Source organism: Thamnophis sirtalis, unplaced genomic scaffold (assembly GCF_051295495.1).
Source record: "Thamnophis sirtalis isolate CommonGarterSnake01/CBP01778 unplaced genomic scaffold, rThaSir2_p1.2 scaffold_16, whole genome shotgun sequence".
Classification (NCBI taxonomy): Eukaryota; Metazoa; Chordata; class Lepidosauria; order Squamata; family Natricidae; genus Thamnophis; species Thamnophis sirtalis.
In genome coordinates, this window is record NW_028261396.1 from 5,561,529 (window position 1) to 5,582,430 (window position 20,902).

At 41.6% G+C, this 20,902-nt stretch overlaps 1 protein-coding gene across 2 annotated transcripts; it reads left to right on the forward strand.

Annotated features, from left to right (window-relative positions):
- The first annotated feature begins 654 nt into the window (after window positions 1-654).
- On the forward strand, window positions 655-14,961 carry RNASEH1 (ribonuclease H1). Of its 2 annotated transcripts, none has more exons than XM_087702717.1 (8): window positions 655-932; window positions 4,246-4,367; window positions 6,954-7,133; window positions 9,162-9,261; window positions 10,061-10,115; window positions 11,595-11,679; window positions 12,883-12,983; window positions 13,810-13,934. In XM_087702717.1, exons 1-7 carry the CDS (start codon window positions 805-807, stop codon window positions 12,975-12,977), a joined length of 765 nt encoding a protein of 254 aa, XP_087558843.1. In that variant the 5' UTR covers window positions 655-804; the 3' UTR covers window positions 12,978-12,983; window positions 13,810-13,934. The 2 variants fall into 2 exon arrangements, with proteins under 2 accessions (XP_087558843.1, XP_087558842.1); XM_087702716.1 differs by lacking the exon at window positions 12,883-12,983 and adding an exon at window positions 14,554-14,961 and having other exon boundaries at window positions 656-932.
- Window positions 14,962-20,902: the final 5,941 nt, after the last annotated feature.

A 20,902-nucleotide genomic window follows, 5' to 3' on the forward strand; every position in this document is an offset into this window, starting at 1 on the left:
GGAGAATAGCTTGACTCCCTCTTCTTTGGGGCAGCCCCTGGGATACTGGAATACTGCTATCATGTCTCCCCTAGTCCTTCTATAGGTATATTCAAATCTTAGTCCATCAACTGGGAAGAGCGCTTGGCTTTGTATTGTATTCTGACACTACTGAGGGACGGGGGGGGGGGAGAGGGACACCATTTTTGAAACTAAAAAATGTTTTATAAATGGCTTTTTTTTCTAAGTACTTTCAAATTTGTTTAGCTGAGAACAAACCTAAGATGAATGAATAGGAAAATCAAATTTTGCAACAATGAAGACTATATGAATAGGATTAAATTGCTAAGTTTTCAAAGTTCTCTGAGCTTGGTTTTCTTCTTGCATTTTATCACCATTTGGTAATGTAGGAAGTTATCACCCAGCCCTCTCCCCCCAAAAATGAAATATCATAGGAAACTGGAAGGAGGAAAAACGCGGTTGGCGCATGCGTACAAGCTACTTTCGTTCTTAAAGCTTTCTTAGGCAAGATCATAGAGGCGGGGCGCGTGCTTCCGGCTCCCAACTTGAGGGCTTTCCGAGTCAAGACGCCAAAGGTCGATGCGTTGCTACCGGTCACGTGAGGTCGGCTTGGAAACCGGAAGTTCCGCTCTAGCCTATTCGCTTGCGTATCCGGTTCCCGGTGCGGCAGTTGAGGCTCGAGGCCTCTCGGTCGCCGTCCCGGAAGCGCCGATTCTGGGCTTCTGATTCGGGGTCTCGTGAGGGAGACCCGGGAGGCGTCGGCGGCGGAGCAGATGGGAGGGAGCGGCGGGAGGCAGGGTAGTTATGTGGCGCCGGATCATCGCTCTGATCGTTCATCCCTTTTCGCCCAGCAGCTCCGGAGCCCTCGGTCTCAACGGCGGTATGTTTTACGCGGTGCGGAGAGGTAGGAGAGTCGGAGTTTATGGCACCTGGTGAGTAGCTATGGCACCTCTTCCTCGCACCCGGTAACGTTTCAGATCTCTCAGAATAGGTAAATAGATGGGATAGAGCAGTGTTTCTCAACCTTGGCCACTTGAAGATGTCCGGACTTCAACTCCCAGAATTCCCCAGCCAGCGAATGCTGGCTGGGGAATTCTGGGAGTTGAAGTTCGGACATCTTCAAGTGGCCAAGGTTGAGAAACACTGTCCTAGCCACTGTCTTTCCACTGAAGAGGATGAAGGTATCTGAGGCTTTAAATCAGTGTTTCTCAACCTTGGCAACTTGAAGATGTCTGGACTTCAACTCCCAGAATTCCCCAGCCAGCATTCGGAGTTGAAGTCCCGGACATCTTCAAGTGGCCAAGGGTTGAGAAACACTGTCTTAGACTAATTATATATATATATATATACTTCAATGCAGACAGTCCTCTCTTAACAATGGGAATTGGGACTGGAAACTTCATTGCTAAGTGATGCATTCATAAATTGGAAAAAGAAAATCATGTGGCTATGCCAACTCATAATGGCAGTTCCAGTGGCTATTGTTAAGTAAATTGAACGCAGTGTTAAGTGAAATGTCACATCACCATGGCTTGCAAACCAAGAGCGGGCTTGCAGAACTTCTGTTGGTTTGAGGGATGTGTTACGCTTTGCATGGCAAAGTTTGCATTTTAGAAGCAGGTAGCAGTCAGCTGAAGTGGCCTGCAGTACTGCACCCTCATCACTGCGCCACCTTGGCTCTTATACACAGACAGACACACACACACACACACACACACACACACACACACACAAATACATACATACATAAGGAAACAGTTCTATTGGGATTACCATGAATATTGTTTTAAATGTGGAGGAAGGTATCTAAGGCTAGAACAGTGTTTCTCAACCTTGGCCACTTGAAGATGTCCGGACTTCAACTCCCAGAATTCCCCAGCCAGCGAATGCTGGCTGGGGAATTCTGGGAGTTGAAGTCCCGGATATCTTCAAGTGGCCAAGGTTGAGAAACACTAGGATACATGATGGAGAGAGAGAGAAATAGGCAGATTTCATAGTCCTGAAAGAAGGCAAATATTTTGTCTCCCAGAATACATTTACGCCTCCACTTGTAACCACTCGCTTAGTGACCATTTGAAATCCCAGCGGCACAGGAAGAAGTGAGTTGGGACCATTTTTCACACCTATGGCGGTTGCAGCTTCCCCATGGCCAGCTGGCCGCAATTGTGAACTGATTCGCATTTATGACTGTTGGCAGAGTCCTGGGGTCGTGTGGTCCTCTTTTGCGCCCCTTCTGACAAGCAATAGCAGTTAGACTTATCTACCGCTTCATAGGGCTTTCAGCCCTCTCTAAGCGGTTTACAGAGTCAGCATATCGCCCCCAACAACAATCCGGGTCCTCATTTCACCCACCTCGGAAGGATGGAAGGCTGAGTCAACCTTGAGCCGGTGAGATTTGAACCGCTGAACTGCAGATAACAGTCAGCTGAAGTGGCCTGCAGTGTTGCATTTAACCACTGCGCCACCTCGGCTCAATAGGGAAGCCAGATTCACTTAACAATCATGTTACTAATTTAACAGCTGCAGTGATTTACTTAACAAGAGAAGTCATAAAAAGGGAGCAAATTTAACAAATTATAAAGTGAGAAATTTTGGGCTCAGTTTGTGGTCATAAGTTGAGGATTACCTGTAATAGCAATAGCAGTTAGACTTATATACTGCTTCATAGGGCTTTCAGCCCTCTCTAAGCGGTTTACAGAGTCAGCATATCGCCCCCACAGTCTGGGTCCTCATTTCACCCACCTCGGAAGGATGGAAGGCTGAGTCAACCTTGAGCCGGTGAGATTTGAACCGCTGAACTGCAGATGTTGCAGGATGCAATCTAAATCAGTCACTGGGACCAGAGGTTTGTTTTTTCAGACTTCCTGCTGGAGCACATCCTCAGGGACTTCCTCTGTCCCTGGGCTGTTCTGCTGGGCGTAGTATTTATATGGTGCCTGATTGTGTTTGGTTTTTAGTAATTTCATTTAATTGGGGTGCTGCTAGCTGGCAGGTCAGAGAGTGTTGTTTCCTTGTGCCACAGACTCCTCTAAGTACCTGATAAGCTGGTGGCAAATCAGCACTCCTGTTGACTGATAAGGAACCTATTTCTCAGGCTTCGTTTCTTTGGCTATTTTTGTCCCTACTCTGCCAACGATCTTCGGAGCATAATTCTGGGTGGTGTACAATAAAATCAATATTTAAAAAATTGACAAACATTCTACAATTAAAAATACCTATCAGGACTAATAACAGTAGCAGAGAGAGTTAATATAGGCACTATAGATCTTTTACTACTTTCTTGAGATTGCCAAGCTTATTAAGACATCCATGCTTAATTTGTCCAGTCAATTTTTTTATAGTTTTTTTTTAAAACAATGAAATTATTTAGTGCCATATTCAAATACTGAGCTATTAAATTCACCAGATAATTTGGAGTCGGTCATATCCTTCAATCTTAAGTAACCATACAAAGATGTTATAATAACGCAAGAAGATGGTGTTCCCAACTTTGGGCTTCTAAAAAGAAATATAAATAAAGACTTACATGGAAATTACAGTACACAAATTTACTGAGATTCAGTTTCAAGGTAATACCGGTATGTTGTGACACCGAAAATCTCATCCTATAGATGAGAAAAAGCCAAGTTGAATTCATGAAATCACCATATGTGTAGATAGATTGCATAAGTCACTTAGGTGAGATGGGCAGTGTAAAAGTTTAATAAAACACTCATAGATTTATATTGACTATTTGTGCAAATATATATTTGTGGAAGGGGAAAAGAGATTTGGGCTGATACGCAGTTTTAAAAGTAAGAAATTGCCTTCTAGAGCTTTCCCTATCTCTGTCATATTCCTTTTTTCCAACTGAATAATATGTTGCTTTCTGGTATACAAAATAACTTGAACTGGAAAATAGATTAAGCAAATCTACAGAAGAAATTTCTCCAATTCTGTTTTTGTTTCACAGTTTCCCCCTCCCCCCCCCCAAAAAAAAACACCTTAATCAATTTTAAAATCTAAAGGAAACCTCAAAAGAAGCTAAGATTTTCCATTTGGGGAATTTGTGGTATTATAATCTAAACCAGTGTTTCTCAACCTTGGCAACTTGAAGATGTCCGGACTTCAACTCCCAGAATTCCCCAGCCAGCAAATGCTGGCTGGGGAATTCTGGGAGTTGAAGTCCGGACATCTTCAAGTTGCCAAGGTTGAGAAACACTGATCTAAACAATATGCTCCCCTTTTCTCACTGTATTTTAACAGGGATGAATGTAACGAACAAGTTCATAAATATCAGTGTGCCAGCTTCAAGAAGTTTGCAACAAAGAAAGAAGCCTGGGCTTTTATAAATGAAGAGGCAACAGGATCATCAACTTGTTCAAGAGGTATATACTATGCAACTTTCTAAATTTGAATAGCAGAAATATAGAAATAGCTTTTTGATAATTAAAGACAGTATGTTAGATCAGTGTTTCCCAACCTTGGCGACTTTAAGTCCTGTGGACTTCAACTCCCAGAATTCCCCAGCCAGCTCTGCTGGCTGGGGGATTCTGGGAGTTGAAGTCCACAGGACTTAAAGTCGCCAAGGTTGGGAAACACTGTGTTAGATGTAGTAAAAAGTGAAGTAGGATGAGCTGTATATTCCAATGAAGTTCACAACTCCAATGAACAGCTGGTATCTCCAGAAAATAATTTCAGTCTATCTATTTTTTGATACAAGCAGTTTGGTTGTTGTTTTAAATCAAAATTATTGTTGCAGTCATTAATAAGTCTTAAAAGTTACCTTGCTTTTCAAAAGAGAAATGATGGAATTGACAAAAATAAAAAGTTACAGCTGAAAGATTAAGGGGTTTCCAATCACGCCTTACTTTCTGATAGCAAAAGTGGTCTGGAAAATGTGATGCTGTAGTGATAATTTCCCTCTCTTAATGAGGAAACACACAGCTGGAGAAGTTAGAATAGAAATAGACAAGTATGGCAATGGCATTGAAGAAATGTAACAGCTGTTGTGTAAGGATCAGCTTAACCCAGTTAGAGGGAAGAGGGAGGGAAAAAATTTACCCGTGTTTATTGTCTTTGGCGTAAGAAGAATATTTGTCAGGATTTAAAGTTTCTGTTATTGTACCATATACCAATAAGTGGTGCCTGTTTCATATGGTGCCTGTTCCCTAAACTGGTCTACCTTATAGTGCTGACAGTAGGCTCACCAAACACTGCAGTTTTTGAGAAAACAATAATGAGATAACAAATCTGCTAAATCTATATTTTTTGATTTTTTTTATTTGGCACAGACAACAAAAATGGGGTAATTCCTCCTCTTCTAGGTTTTTGCCTTTGAACTTTTGACAGTCCATGTCCAAAGTATGGAGCAAATATCCCATTACTCTAAAATATGGACTTTTTCCAATGAAGTTTATATTACGGTTGTTACTAATATGAAAAATCTGAACAACATAAAAGAAGCTGAGAAATAACTATAGCAAGAAAGATAGCAATAGCGGTTAGACTTATATGCCGCTTCATAGGGCTTTCAGCCCTCTCTAAGCGGTTTACAGAGTCAGCATATTGCCCCCACAGTCTGGGTCCTCATTTCACCCACCTCAGAAGGATGGAGGGCTGAGTCAACCTTGAGCCGGTAAGATTTGAACCGCCGAACTGCAGATAACAGTCAGCTGAAGTGGCCTGCAGTACTGCACCCCTAACCACTGCGCCACCTCGGCTCTATGATATGCAATCACCTATCTGCAGCCCTCCCTAAGAAAATTGGATGAAAATGGATGGGTGCTGGATCCTGCTAAATTGAACAATAGTTCCTTGAGGAAAGGCTGGACCACTATCTCCTTCAAAGTTGGTGGAACCAGTCCCTCTCACATGCATCACTGTTGTATGAACCCAACCGTGTGTCATCTTTGGTGGGGGAAGCTTCTCCAGCTAGAAGGCATAGGTGAAAAACACAAAGTGATCACACAATCCCAAGGACATGTCTACTCTACCAGGACTGAGGGGATCAAATTCTTAACAGATAATAGAGGTAGAAAATGTCTTAAAACACCTCCCTGGGATCTAAGCTGTTACCATTCATCTCAAAGTGATTCCAATTACTTTTTCCAACAGATGCATAAAATAATGCTTACATTGGCCTTGCAGATATTCTTAGTAGTCCCTCTTTAGACAGCAGTGATTGAATCGATAGGCTGGTAATCTGATGATGCAGAAGATTGGATTGCCATGAAGTAACCCTTCACAAAGCTTCTTTCTCTTCCTTGGTCAAGTTTACTCTTGACCTTCCACCAATAATACTCTTAGCATTTCTACCACCATTTCATCTCTCAAAGCTCCTCCAAAAACCAAGGGAGTCCAGGCTCTATGAAAGCAAAAATCACTTTATATAAATTATCTTTAAAGACATCAATGCGTTTTAGGTTTCATAATCATTGGAATTTCCAGCCATTTCTACAGCAGGTTCTGTTTAGCTGATCTAAAACACCCCAAAAACATATTCTTGGATAACGAATAAAATGTGTACTCTTTTTACCAGACAATTGCAATAGCATCAAATCAGTGTCAAAATAAATAGGTAAATTATGGTTCTAGTGATGAAATTGCTTGCACTGCCTGCAGTGCTGCTTTTTGATGTTAGTGTTCAAATTATTATTGGTAGTCAAATCCTATCTTTTAGTTACAACTTAGGCATGGAAACCTCTGCATATTTTTTTCTATTTCTATTATGAATATTATCTGTGTTATCTTTCACCTTTGAATTAATAAATTGGTAAAGAGAAAATATTATCTCTTAATACTGTATATGGGAGTTATTTTTCACATTTAGAATTTTTTCTTTAAAAAAATGAGACTTGCACATGGATGTAAGAATTAAACCAATTAAAATGTTTACACGAGGAACTCCAGTGATGTTCTTCAATATGAACGTTTCAATTTGATATTTGTATAATTTTCTTTTTTCTCTTAAGACTTTGGTGAAAGGGAGAACAATTGTACACATAACAAGGATACATCTGAGTCAAGTGATACAAGATCATACAAAAGATCATACGAAGAGCCTTCAGAGAAGAAATATACATATAAGCGTGTAAAATATACAGATGTTCCTTATAGTCCTCCAGCAGATAAGAATGAATTCAAGTATTTAGGTAACTCCTCTCTTTCTACAACTTGTTATAGTGCCTTTGAATCTGTTTTGTATTTTTTTTTCTGGATGAAAAATTTTATATCCTTAACTCTTATAGAAGTTTGGAACAGTGTTTCTCCGAAAATAAGACAGGGTCTTATTTTCTTTTGAGCCCCGAAATAAGCCCTTGGCCTTATTGGTCTTATTTTCTTTTGAGGTGCAGGAGGCAGTGAGTGTGGTCACCTCTTGGCTGCTGCTGTGCTGCAATATTTTTGGGGAGGGCTTACTTTAAAGCAGGCGCTCAAAAGCCCGATTGGGCTTATTATCCAGGGAGGTCTTATTTTCGGGAAAACAGGGTACTAGTGACTTGCTTCTATGCGAAATAACTGTAAGAGATAAGAATTTGGGGTTTGAATGTTGCAAGTTCTATAAGTATCTAAAATAAACACTAGGGAAGATAGAAAAAAAATAGTGCTAGCAAACGATCAAACAAGCAAATAAGGGGAAACTGTTGCGAATGTGTGATAGAAGGTAGTCTAGATTCCCAGGAGGGAGGACCTATATTCCAGAGGTCCAAGGGGCAATGAAGTTTAAATAGTTTGGTTGAACTTCTCAGCGTATGCCTTGAGGGGAAGAAATGTTATCCAATTGTAAATGTACACATTGTTTTCCAATAGTGGAGGGAAGTTATCCGAAGCTGAATTATGCATTTCTTCTACTTCAGCAGGCAGGACAAAAGCCACAGGGGAGAGGAACCCTCTGAGCTAGTTTTATAGACCAGGTCCATGGCATCTTGGCCTGCCACCTTCGTGTGGGGCAGCTCCTCAGGAAACTCACCCTGTGACAACTTGCCACGTTCCTGTGGGACCTCCCTTCGCAGGAGGCAGCTGTCAACCACGGCGTTGCAACGGACCACATGTTGGGATCCAGGTCCAGCTTCCCATGGGTGTGGCTGGTCAGTCAGGTTGTGTCTGCTCTGCATAGTTATCTGCAGTTGCATGTGGAAGATGCATCCTGCTTGCCAGGGAGGCATCCCAACTGAGCCGCATTCAGCTGTTCTTTTCCCCCCGCGGGCCTCTCAAGAGGATGCCATCCATGCCAGTCTCACCAGTGCAGATCTCTCCTCCAGTGTGCTGCACTGGACCATGACTGTTTCCAGGGCACAGAGGGGAGCCAAGCAGAGGCAGTGCCAGCCATCTGGCAACTATCAATGACTGCCACTTAGCCTGCCTTTCATGCGGGGGGGGGGGGGGGGTTGCCCTTTGAAGGCTTCCTCGTCTCCCTTTCCAGCACCACCACCCTCGACAGACAACTGCGCATAGTAGACACACTCTGACCCGGCCAGCTGGCCGCACCCATGGGAGGCCAGAACTGCAGGCGTGGTTCGTTACAATACTGTGGTTGATTGGGAATGCTGGCTGGGGAATTCTGGGAGTTGAAGTCCGGACATCTTCAAGTTGCCAAGGTTGAGAAACACTGAACTTTTTGAACTTTTTCATCTCCTACCTGTTTGGATAATTTTAATCATTATTAAAATGAAAGTTACTGTATCAGTGTTTCTCAACCTTGGCCACTTGAAGATGTCTGGACTTCAACTCCCAGAATTCCCCAGCCAGCGAATGCTGGCTGGGGAATTCTGGGAGTTGAAGTCCAGACATCTTCAAGTGGCCAAGGTTGAGAAACACTGCTCTAGCCTTAGATACCTTCCTCCACATTTAAAACAATATTCATGGTAATCCCAATAGAACTATTTCCTTATGTATGTATGTATGTATATATGTGTGTGTGTATATGTATATATGTATGTATGTGTGTGTGTGTGTGTATTTAGTGTTGGCAATTTATCAGCTAGAGTTTTCAATTCTGGCTTCCATTGTGTAGTATGCTTAGATAAGTTACAGAGTTTTGCTAAACCTGGCTAAATGTATATCAAAGTCTGAAATAGTTTTATCATCTGTACGTAAATGCAGTTTCCAGAAACAATCTATTTAAATTGTTTAGGAAATTTGACATTGTCTGGTGTTGTTTTAATGCAAATCTGCCTTTATAGGAGATTATACAGTTGTCTACACAGATGGTTGTTGCTCAAGTAACGGACGCCAGGAGGCCCGTGCTGGGACAGGTGTATATTGGGGACCTGGTCATCCCCTGTGAGTAAACCTTTTTTTCCCCTTTATATCTATTAGAAGAGGTTTTGGCAGGCATTGTGTGATCTCCACGATAGCTTTACAAACATATGCACGATTGACTCTAAAAGGGAATTGGACGTGATGTTTAGATGGAGAGGCTAAGAAATGTTTGGACAACCTTTTAATACTTGATTCATAGCTGGTCATTGTGAAACTTTGAGTCAAATTGGCAGTGCAGTTTTCAGAGTGAAGAAGGAGATCAAGTGATCCCTGTCCAAAGCAGACCAGGCCCATACCTGCTTCTAAAATGCAAACTTTGCCATGCAAAGCGTAACACATCCCTCAAACCAACAGAAGTTCTGCAAACCCGCTCTTGGTTTGCAAGCCATGGTGATGTGACATTTCACTTAACACTGCGTTCAATTTACTTAACAATAGCCACTGGAACTGCCATTATGAGTTGGCATAGCCACATGATTTTTTTCCCCCAATTTATGAATGCATCACTTAGCAATGATGTTTCCAGTCCCAATTCCCATTGTTAAGAGAGGACTGTCTGCATTGAAGTAATTTTATATATATATATTAGTCTAAGACAGTGTTTCTCAACCTTGGCTACTTGAAGATGTCTGGACTTCAACTCCCAGAATTCCCCAGCCAGCGAATGCTGGCTGGGGAATTCTGGGAGTTGAAGTCCGGACATCTTCAAGTGGCCAAGGTTGAGAAACACTGGCCTAAGACTACATTTATACTGCAACTATTTTTGTATGAAATCCCATTTTGACCATGCTGTTTTTATTGATTTTGCTGTCCTCCACAGAAACAATAGTGAAAGACTTCAGGGACGGCAAACAAATCAAAGGGCTGAAATAAATGTAAGCAATAACTGAATTAATTAACATTAATTAATGCCAGGCGAAATGACTCCGCGTGCCACTTCGTGCACGCATGCCATAGGTTTGCCATCACAGTCCTATAACATCAAAGACAGCCTGGGATTGGGCTGTTTGAAAGAACACACTCCAGGCTTTAAGGGTACTGGAAATCCTTTTCTCCTGCCACTTAAGACATAAGAGTAGATAAAATTTAATTTAATTTAATTATCAAAATTTATATGCCGCCCAATCCCCAAGGACTCCGGGCGGCTTACAAAAATTGAATTGAATTGAATTTATTGCACTTATATAAAAAGGAGAAAAAAAGAAAAAAGACAGTTTAAAATCATAAAACCACATGCATTTGTTCTGATCGGGGCTGGACCTCAACAATGAGGTCAACAGCCCCAGGCCTGCCAGAACAGCCAAGTTTTTACAGCTTTCCTGGAGGCCATGAGGCCAGGTAAAAGACATTTTCAGTGGCTTCTCTCAGAGGCTAGATCAGTCTCAGTGATTCTGCCTCATGATTGTGCAGTGCTTCATTGACAAAGGAAAAAAAGGGGTGTGAACATACAAATCACTTGTTTGCAACACCTTAAATCAGTGGCATATTTTCCTGGGGTCCCCTACAGGGCCTTTCCCAGCTGCCTAAACAATTCCTAAAACAAGATGCCCATTGAGTTATAAACAAGTGCTTCAAGACCCCTTTTCGCTTCTAAACAGATCTAAAATGTTAGCTTCCTTTTTCCACATGCGTTCAAAAAAATGATTTTATTCAGGTGGGCCGTAAGATGGGGATTTTACCACCGGAGTGGATCCGTATTAATGTTCTTAGCGTGATCTAGTCCACTGATGGATTTATTGTCATTGAAACAAAACTACAATTTCTTGAACTCAGAGGAATTTTAATAGTCACACAAACATTTATTTCATCCATCTCCAGCAAGAAAAGCCATGCCTAAGCCACATCTAAGGTTGCAAGAGCTGATGAAATATTTATAAGAAAACTCAGTAAGCGTCATGGTAAATAGTCAAAGGTGGCTCACATCCTCAGTTCAACCCTGAGCTACAAACTTTCTCTTGTATCAGGATGGTTTACATCAGGGGTAGTCAACCTTTTTATACCTACCGCCCACTTTTGTGTCTCTGTTAATAGTAAAACTTTCTAACCGCCCACCGGTTCCACAGTAATGCTGATTTATAAAGTAGGGAAGTCAATTAAATTAAAAAATGCTTCAGTATCATTCAAAACCCCTTCCGCCCACCATGAAAGCAGGAACGCCCACTAGTGGGCGGTAGGGACCAGGTTGACTACCACTGGTTTACATCCTTCAGAGGGAACTTGCCCATTTCTGTAGATAAAGTGTGTCCTGTACTGCAATCGAATCACAGCAATTTTGTGGGTTACAGTCCTAAAACAAACCGGTGTTTATTCATCTTCTTTACTCCTGAAGTATGTTCTCCAAATGTTTTCTTCAGGCTGCTTGCAAGGCAATAGAACAAGCAAAGAGTCAAAATATCAAAAAACTGGCAATCTATACTGACAGCAAATTCACCATTAATGGTAAGTATTTTAGACAAGGAGAAATGAAATAGCTGCTTAAAATGATAGCAGATGACAGAAGGCATTCTGCATTCTCTCGTCTCACCAGCCACGGTCAACGTCCATTAAACTATTTCTTTTCTGCACTTAAAAATGTTTGAAATTGTTTTTCCCCTTGCTTTTTATTTACTGTATTTTTCGGACTATAAGACGCACCGGAATGTAAGACGTAGCAAAATTCCGAAGAGGTAAACAACAACAACAACAAAAAAAAAGGCTTTTGCCCTCCCCGGTCCCCAGGGGCATTCTGCAGGCCTCCCAAACCCTGTGTGTGTCCCATTTTTCACAAAAATGAAGAATTCTGGGAGTTGAAGTCCGGACATCTTCAAGTTGCCAAGGTTGAGAAACACTGCTATATCATATGAGCAAGCATCTCCTTTGTCTTCCTATAATATTTTTCCATAGTGAATTTGACAGAAAATTGTTTTAAAGCATTATTGAGGTGTCTAAGAAATAAATATGGAAAAAAAAATCCTTTACTGAATTATCTTCAAATTGTAAAAAAAAAACATCATTGTTAAAAACCATTACCGGTACTCGAAGCCAAACTCAAGTACTGTTTGCAATTTAGGAATCAGGTGCTGTGCTTCTGCTTTTTTTAATCAAAATTGTAAAATCAAGAGGTTTTGATTGAGTCTACTACCATTTTACAATTTTAGGCGGCCCAAATTCCTTTTTGCAATAGTTAAGATTATTCAAGAATTTGACTGGCAGTATTAATGCTTATATTAGCCCTTGAGTTCAGAGATTGATTTATAGTTTCCAGACTGGAGTTACACCTGAATTTAAGTTTATTGTGTGAATAAAAGTAAAAATTATATTTCTATCCTAAAGCTTTTTATGGACGTCTCCATCTGGCCATCAGATTTTAAGCTGGACTTGAGGGATTTTTTTTTTCTTTTGTCTTCAACCATATACATATCTTCTTTTGCCATTTCCTAAAGTATAACATCTTTAGATACCATTTATAAATCTGCATTTTGTGTTTCCATTTAATCAAAAGTAGCAAATACTCTTTGCCAAGGTTTTCATTGTTGACAATAGAATGGAAATGAATGGAGGCTACAGTTATTATTTCTCCTTCCTCTTTCTGCCCCACTTCTCACCATCACCACCACCCTGGCATGAGACCCGCCAGGCATCTTTCAATTTGCCTTCATTCAGCCCTTCTCTATGGTCCGACATTCCGTAGCATACAGAATTGCTCAGGTTGGAGATCAGATTATCACTGGAGCCTCAGAAAATGGATGAAAACGTAGCTAATGGTAACTAAGTAAATCAATAAATTGCTTCAGCTTTTGGAAGCAGAGGGTAGTAATGAGTTGAGGAAGAAGTTGTCTGAATAAGCTTTGATTTGGAGTCAGGGTTGAATAACTGCAGCGAGATGTCCAGAGGTCAGGTTTGATGTTAGCAATTCTGTTTCGACTCGCAAAAGCAATTGTCCTCAAACTAAATGATAGAGGATCAACAAATCAAGTCAAACGCGAATGATTTGTCTGAATTGCAATTACAAACTGTCTTGAGCTGTTGTAATATAGTTCCTTGTGTAGGTGTGGGTCCCCCATGGCCCAGTTCATACCAGGGCATGCAGAGCCACGCTGAACCACACAGGAGAAAACAAACTCCTGAAACTCCATAACATCCTGATAGTGCATAACATAACATCCTGAGATGTGCCCTACCAATGACGCCCAGGATTTGACCATATATAGACAGAACTTCCCTGAGCAGTAGATTAAAAATTGTACTTTTACAGGCTGTTTTTAACCACATGCTGATTGCTCCTCCTGCCTTTGTCCTATCTCAATAAAAGGGGCTCTCAGACCCCCAATCTGGGTCGCTCCATCCCGAGAAAGATTGTGTCCTGTCTTTTCTCCACATTGGCCTCATGGACGACCCACGGGAACATCACATTGAGCCAATAATGGGGACTATTTACTAAACAACTTTGGTTTATCAAATTGTTGGCCTCTTGGATCAGCTCAGTTGCATGGGATTGTTTCTGGTGGGAGGGGAGAATTTCAGCTCCAAACGTTCTGAAGCAGGCGTTCAAATTAGAGTCTTAACAGCAGCAATCGCTTATTTTGACAGGTGTGACAAACTGGATCCCAAACTGGAAGACGAACGGTTGGAAAACCAGTGCAGGAAAGGATGTAACCAACAGAGAAGATTTTGAAAGGCTGGCTAAGCTTTCGGAGGACATGGACATCCAGTGGGTGAGTGACCGCCTTCTAAACACTGACTGCAGCTTGAAGGAAATCCCGAGGTTGCTGATGAAAGCAGCTGTGATAAATGGCGGCATGTAAAATGAGTTACGTCAACCCAAATGAAAGAGATTTATTTGAAATCTGCGACTGGGCTCATATACTGTGCCAAGCTATACAGTGTATATTCCTTTGGACCCTCTAGGGTTCACCCACAAAACCACGCTCGACTAAACCGCGTCGCTGACGTCATCAACAGGGCGACAGCGCGGAGACAGAAGCACGCTGTAAACCCTAAACCTAAAATTAACACCTAAACCTAATCCTAACCCTTAACCTAACCCTAAAGCTAACCCTAAAGCTAACCTTAAACCTAACCCTTACCTTAAGTTGAATCGGCTTGCTTTCAAAGCGCTATTTAAAGCGCCCTTCTTTCTCCGCGCTGGCTATTGTCGCCCTGTTGATGACGTCAGCGACGCGGTTTAATCGGGCACGGTTTAGTCGTGCGTGGTTTTGACGGGTCACGCCCTCTGGTATGAATGCTGCGCCACAAGGCATAGAGGAAGATAAGTTGTAGAACACACATTGTTCTATGTCTGGAGTAATTAACTTGGACTCTTGTTATCAACAGATGCACGTTCCTGGTCATGCTGGATTTCCTGGAAATGAAGCAGCTGATCGATTAGCAAAAGAAGGAGCTGGGAAATCATTAAGTTAGCATTTTATAACCCAAATACTTCCCCTTAGCAGTAAGAATAAAGATTAAGCTTGTTTCGAGTTAATTTTTCTTGCGTCTCCATATGCGTTAGAATAAATGAGACAAATGTTTGGCTTAAATGGTGAGGAATGTAAATGCTTTTTATGCAACCTGTCTCTTGCCAGAGAATCTCCATTTCCCAATCTGTGTCCAAGAGTTGGAAGTATATTCAGGTGTTTATATCTTTGGAGCAGATTGCTTTGTTGTTTATATAAATAAAATTGTTATTGGTGTTAAATACCTAATATATAATGTCGTCACAATAAACATGTTTGCTACTTACGGTTTCGTTTTTTGCATGCATGCTCTATTTATAAAGAGGTTTAAAGTAACTTAACATGGAGATTTCTACTTTTCATCCCCACCTTGAAAAAAACTACTTAGTGAAGTAAATGTGGGCACTGATCGGCCTCCAATCACACTATGACTTTCTGTAACTGAAGATGGATTTGAATTTAAATCAACCAGGTCCAAGTCTGGGTGTGTTTTACGCTACTTACCGTATTTTTCGGAGTATAAGAGCACCAAGATTTTGAAGAGGCAATTTTTTTTAAAAAAAAATGTTGCACTCTACAGAGCTCCCAAAAATGGCATGTTTCTTGTGAAAACTAGCCCGTTTTTTGTAAAAAAAAAGAAAGAAAGGGGGGGCACGCATAGCCTTTAGGAGGCCTATAGAGTGCTCCTCGGAGATAGGGGGGCAAAAACGAGCAAAAAATAGCCCGTTTTTCGCTCATTTTTGCCTTCCCCAGCCTCCAGGAGCACTCTGGAAGCCTCCTAAGGGCTATGCACGGCCATTTTTGCAAAGGGGGTGGGGTTTCGGGAGGGAAAAAATGCTGTATTCAGTGTATAAGACGCACCAAGATTTTCACCCTCTTTTTTTTAAGGGAAAAAGGTGTGTCTTATACTCCGAAAAATAAGGTATCCTTTTTTTCCCCCTCCAAAGTTCCCACTGTTTCCTTCTGGCAGGAAGCAACCTACATAGGAAGATAGCATCTCTTCTTGTAATGATCAATTATTATAGCCTGTAGAGTTGGAACATGTATCCTCTATTTTGCCTTCTGATGAGTTGGGATAGGAAGGACAAGATTTGGTCCTCTAGTTTAGCTGCTTTAAACCATTCTAGAAAACTAGAATGCTCACTTTTCACCCCTCTGCCTTAATTCAGTGCATATATTTAAGCTCTTGTCATGGAGATTTTTGATGACCTGCCCAAAGAGATTCAAATTTTATACTTGTATGCAAAAATATAAAACATTTACATCAAAATGTATTTATTTCAGAAGAAGAGGGATCAATTTAAGAAACGTTTCAGCCTATCACTGCATGATGAATGCATGTCCTTTTTAAAACCATATTCCATCTCTTGCTGTAAGGTACTATAGAGTTTTGTCTGGGATAGGTTTGTGGCTTTAATAAGACAACATTTCTAAATTAAATATGTATTGATTCTCCAGGATTGTAAAACAAGGTTGCTGTACTCTGATGCTTGTACAAAACAGATCATTGTTATGCCGTAGATATTATGGCAATATTATGTATATAAAAATTTCATCACAGAGCAAGATTATAGCTTTTAAAAAGAAGCGATGTACCTCATTATGAAACAGATTTGTCAAGATTTGATAGATTTCCCCTTGATTTTGTTCTGAAAGGAGTGAAAAAAATACAAGCTGAAACGCCCACATCCCTGCGATAGCAAACAGCCATTTTATTCTGAATAGTTTTAGTGTGTTTCTCAAGCATCTGAGAAACTAATGGGGACACCTTTTCTAGTTTCATTTAGTTACATAAATATTGAGTAAAACGTTTAGAAAGTGAATTTGGAAGCCTGTTAGGCATAGCTAACTGAGCCATAGGCAGATTTTATAGGGAAAATTCAATAAAAATTAAATATTCAGTAAGAGCCGAACTAGACTGGAAGTAGGTTGAAGCAGCAATTTGACTTTGATGGTGAACTGGTTCTGTTAAGATTATTAATGACCCCTCACAACCAGCCCTCTTTTCCTATCGCCTTCATCAATCAGCGTGTACTTCTGCTGATGGGTCTCTCCTTGAACTTCAAAGGCCAAAAGGCATTGGCTGATCTCCCCGAGAAGGGTCAGCACAGAATTTACAACAGATGTTTTCATGCATGGCTGCCCTCCCTCCTCGTTCCTCCTCTGCTGCTCAGGACAGGGCTTGTTTTCCAGGTGGGAGGATTTTCAAACTGGGAGCAGGAGAAATGCAGCCATTCATGGAATAGTCTTAAGTAGATGGGTTATGCTAGGTTGCAGGGATGATTTTCTTCAGGCCTTTGCAAAACCACCACTTCTTTTTACTCACTTGCCCAACGCCCTTTATTTTCTTAGGAACTGGAAAGGGTGGGAGGGAAGTATTCACCTCTGTCCTTATTTCAGCTAATATCACACAAGCTTAGTGTTGAGAAAAGTCAAGGGCGTAATCAGCATCTCATAGTACTTTGAGAACTTGAGCTATGAATGTTGTGTATTTTAAATTGTTGTTTTGTCTATTTATCCCCTTCCCCTGTTTATTGTTAGCTGTCCGGAGTCCTTCGGGAGTGGGCGGCATACAAGACCACTAAACTAAACTAAACTAAGACAATTGGCCAGACAAGGGTGCAAAACTTAGAAATCTAGCTTTAATTGTGGCAGGTATGTTGGTATTCCATTTCTATAAGCATTCCCCCCACCTTCATGACTCTGGATAGCTTACAATTAAACAACAGTACCAAAACAAGAAAATGAAGTAACCATACAAACAATACAAAAGTTAAAAACAATTTAAAGCATTTTTTTAAAACCATACAACACGGTCACCAGGAGAGCACGTTTATTCAAGAACCGTACAGGTAGTCCTCGCTTAGCAACTGCCTTACGTAGCTTTGTCCAAAGTTACAATGGGGCAGGAAAAAATAACTTTACTACTGGTCCTCATACAATCGGAGCAGAGTCCTTGAGGCCATGTGGTGGAGGTTGTGGGTGTTTTATGATTGTGGTGGCATCCCACACGGGATCACAATTTGCACACTTCTAGCAAGAAATCAACGGACAAATTGGCAGTAAAAATCACAACTCGGGGTCATGGGATGTCTTGCTTTAACAACTGAGATCAATGGTTTCAGTGACCCTAGCAGAAGTGTTCCCCTTCTCCAGACTGCACAACCAGCTGTTTGCTTCCTTCTGGATTCCCCCGATGTTCCCGGTGCACCAGTTGCGTCCCTACCTGAACCGGGAGGCCCTCACAACAGTCACTCGTGCCCTTGTGACCTCTAGGCTGGAATACTGCAATGTGCTCTGCATGGGGCTGCCCTTGAAGAGCATTCGGCGACTTCAGCTGGTCCAGAATGCAGCCGCGCGAGCGATCGTGGGTGCACCTCGGTTCACCCACGTAACACCTATCCTCCGCGAGCTGCACTGGCTGCCTGTTGATCTCCGGGTGCGCTTCAAGGTCCTACTTACCACCTATAAAGCGCTCCATGGTAGTGGATCTGGGTACTTGAGAGACCGCCTACTGCCAATCACCTCCACCAGACCGATACGATCGCATAGATTAGGCCTCCTCCGAATTCCATCCGCTGGCCAGTGTCGACTGGCGACTACCCGGAGGAGAGCCTTCTCGGTGGCTGCTCCGACCCTCTGGAACGAACTCCCCGTGGAGATCCGGACCCTCACCACCCTCCAATCCTTCCGTGCCGCACTTAAAATCTGGCTATCCCGGCTGGCCTGGGGTTAAAGATTCTAACCCCTACTCAAATTGTATGACTGTTGAGTTCTTAAATGATGTAATGTTTTTATGTTGTAAATTGTTTGTCCTTCCCCCCCCCCTTTTGAACTGTGAGCCGCCCTGAGTCCCCCCAGGGAAAAGGGCGGCATACAAATAAAGTGAACTGAACTGTTTCCAAATTCAATTCACCTGGCCCTCCACGGTGCAGCTCGAGGTGGTGGAACATATCCAACACACATTCGTTCTCCTATTTTCCCTACCACAATAACCCTGTGAGGCAGTGGTGAAATTCAGATTTTTTTACTACCAGTTCTCTGGGTGTGGCTTGGTGGGAGTGGCAGGGGAAGGATGCTGCAAAATCCCCATTCCCTCCCCACTCTGGGGCCAGCCAGAGGTGGCATTGGCCGGTTCTCCAAACTACTCCAAATTTCCATTACCGGTTCTCCAGAACCTGCTGGATATCACCCCTGCTGTGAGGTGAGTTGGACTGTGAGAGAGTCCAAGGCCACCCAGCTGGCTTTCATGTTTTATGACAGAACTAGAACTCCCGTTTTTTTAGCCTGGTGCCTTAACAAGATCATCAAAGTAGATTTTGTATGTAAATATTGACAACTCCCCTCCCTCACCCACTCCCTTTTGAATAGAATAGAATACTTGGAAGGGACCTTGGAGGTCTTCTAGTCCAACCCCCTGCCTAGGCAGGAAACCCTACACCATTTCAGGCAAATGGTTATCCAGTCTCTTCTTAAAAACTTCCGGGGTTGGAGCATTTAGAACCTCTGGAGGGAAGTTGTTCCACTGATTGCCACGTGGTTACTTTAGTGCCACTTGTGGCATTTCTGGATTCCTAAACCAAAGAGCAAGGCCAGGCTTTTAGGGGCAAGATATGCTGATTGTGAATAGACCATGTTTAATTCTCTTTGCTTCACTCTAAGCAAAAGTTAATTTTCCCTCAGATTATACAATTTTAGTTTATAATAGAAATACTGTATAATCTAACTAGCACTTGCTTTTCGTTCTTATTTTATTCCTAATTTAATAAGAATTCTTTATGTACCTCCAAGCTTGGCAAAATCATTGCATACGTAACTGGCTATTGATCAAAATTAAAAAAAAAAGTTTATATTTGTTGTGAGTCGCTCAGAGTTGTTTTGAGATAAGCAGCTATACAAACCTTTTAAATGAATGAATAAATATTTGGACTCACTTCCAACTCAATGTGCTATGTGATCAGGATGGATGCATTAAAATGTCTACATACTTTTAATGTGTTTTAGCAGAAGCAAAGCTGCTTTAATCTTTCAGATGAGACAGCGTTCACTTTTTTTAGCATGCATAAAACCTTCAGTTTTCTTTTTCCCAATAAAAGAAAAAATATTTTACTGTTATCACATACCATCCATATCTCTAAATAACTCAGCAAACGGAGCCCTGGAAAGTTCTAGAAACAGTGGGCATATTTACATTCTTAGGGATTCATTCAAAGGTTTACATTTTTTTAAAAGCCCAGAATTTTTGAGTGATTTCTGGTTTCCTTCACACGGGAAAAATATAAATAATTGTAAAACACAGTCTATTTTAACAACAACTGATGTTGACTACCAATGATTGAAATACCTAGGAAGTAGTAAGAGAGGCTGGGATCTCATGGGATAAGCATAAGTAACTACAAGAGGTATGAAAGAAGCAGAGAATGCATATGGAAATAGCTATAGATTTACAACATTTTGCATAATCTGCACAAGACTAGTTCCATCAAGTCCCTACAACAGCTAAATTAGTAATAGCCGTGACCCGTCAAAACCGCGGTCCACAAAATCGCGCTCGATGAAAGCGCGCATTTGACGTCATCACAGCGCGACGAAAAAAATTAAAAATTGAAATAAAAATAAAATTAAAACAAGCCGATTCACATAAAGGTAAGGGTTAGGTTTAGGGTTAGGGTTAGGGTTAGGTTAAGGGTTAGGGTTAGGTTAAGGGTTAGGGTTAGGTTTAGAGCGTTAGGGTTACGTTTAGCGTTAGGTTAAGGGTTAGGGTTAGGTTAAGGGTTACGTTTAGGGTTAGGTTAAGGGTTACGTTTAGGGTTAGGTTAAGGGTTAGGTTTGGGGGGGGTTAGGGTAAGGTTTTCGCTTTATTTTTACATTTATCGATCACAGCGCGATGTTTTCGTCGCGCTGTGATGATGTCACGTACGCGCTTTCGTCGAGCGAGATTTTGTCATCCGCGGTTTTGTGGTGGAACCAGTAATAGCTTGGCTGCTAAGTGTGCTTCTATGAATGGAAGAACAGATTGTTTACTTATTTTTATTTGTATCCCACCTTTCTCATTTTCACAAATAACTCAAGATGAACGAACATATCCAACGCACCTTCCTCTTCCTATTTTGGATGATAGGTGATGGGAAGTTCTGCAGGAAAGATAAAGGGTTGGGTCGATGCCCATCTGACTGTCACTTCGGAAAGCCACTGCTGTTTATTCAGCACAGCATTTGGGGCCGTTG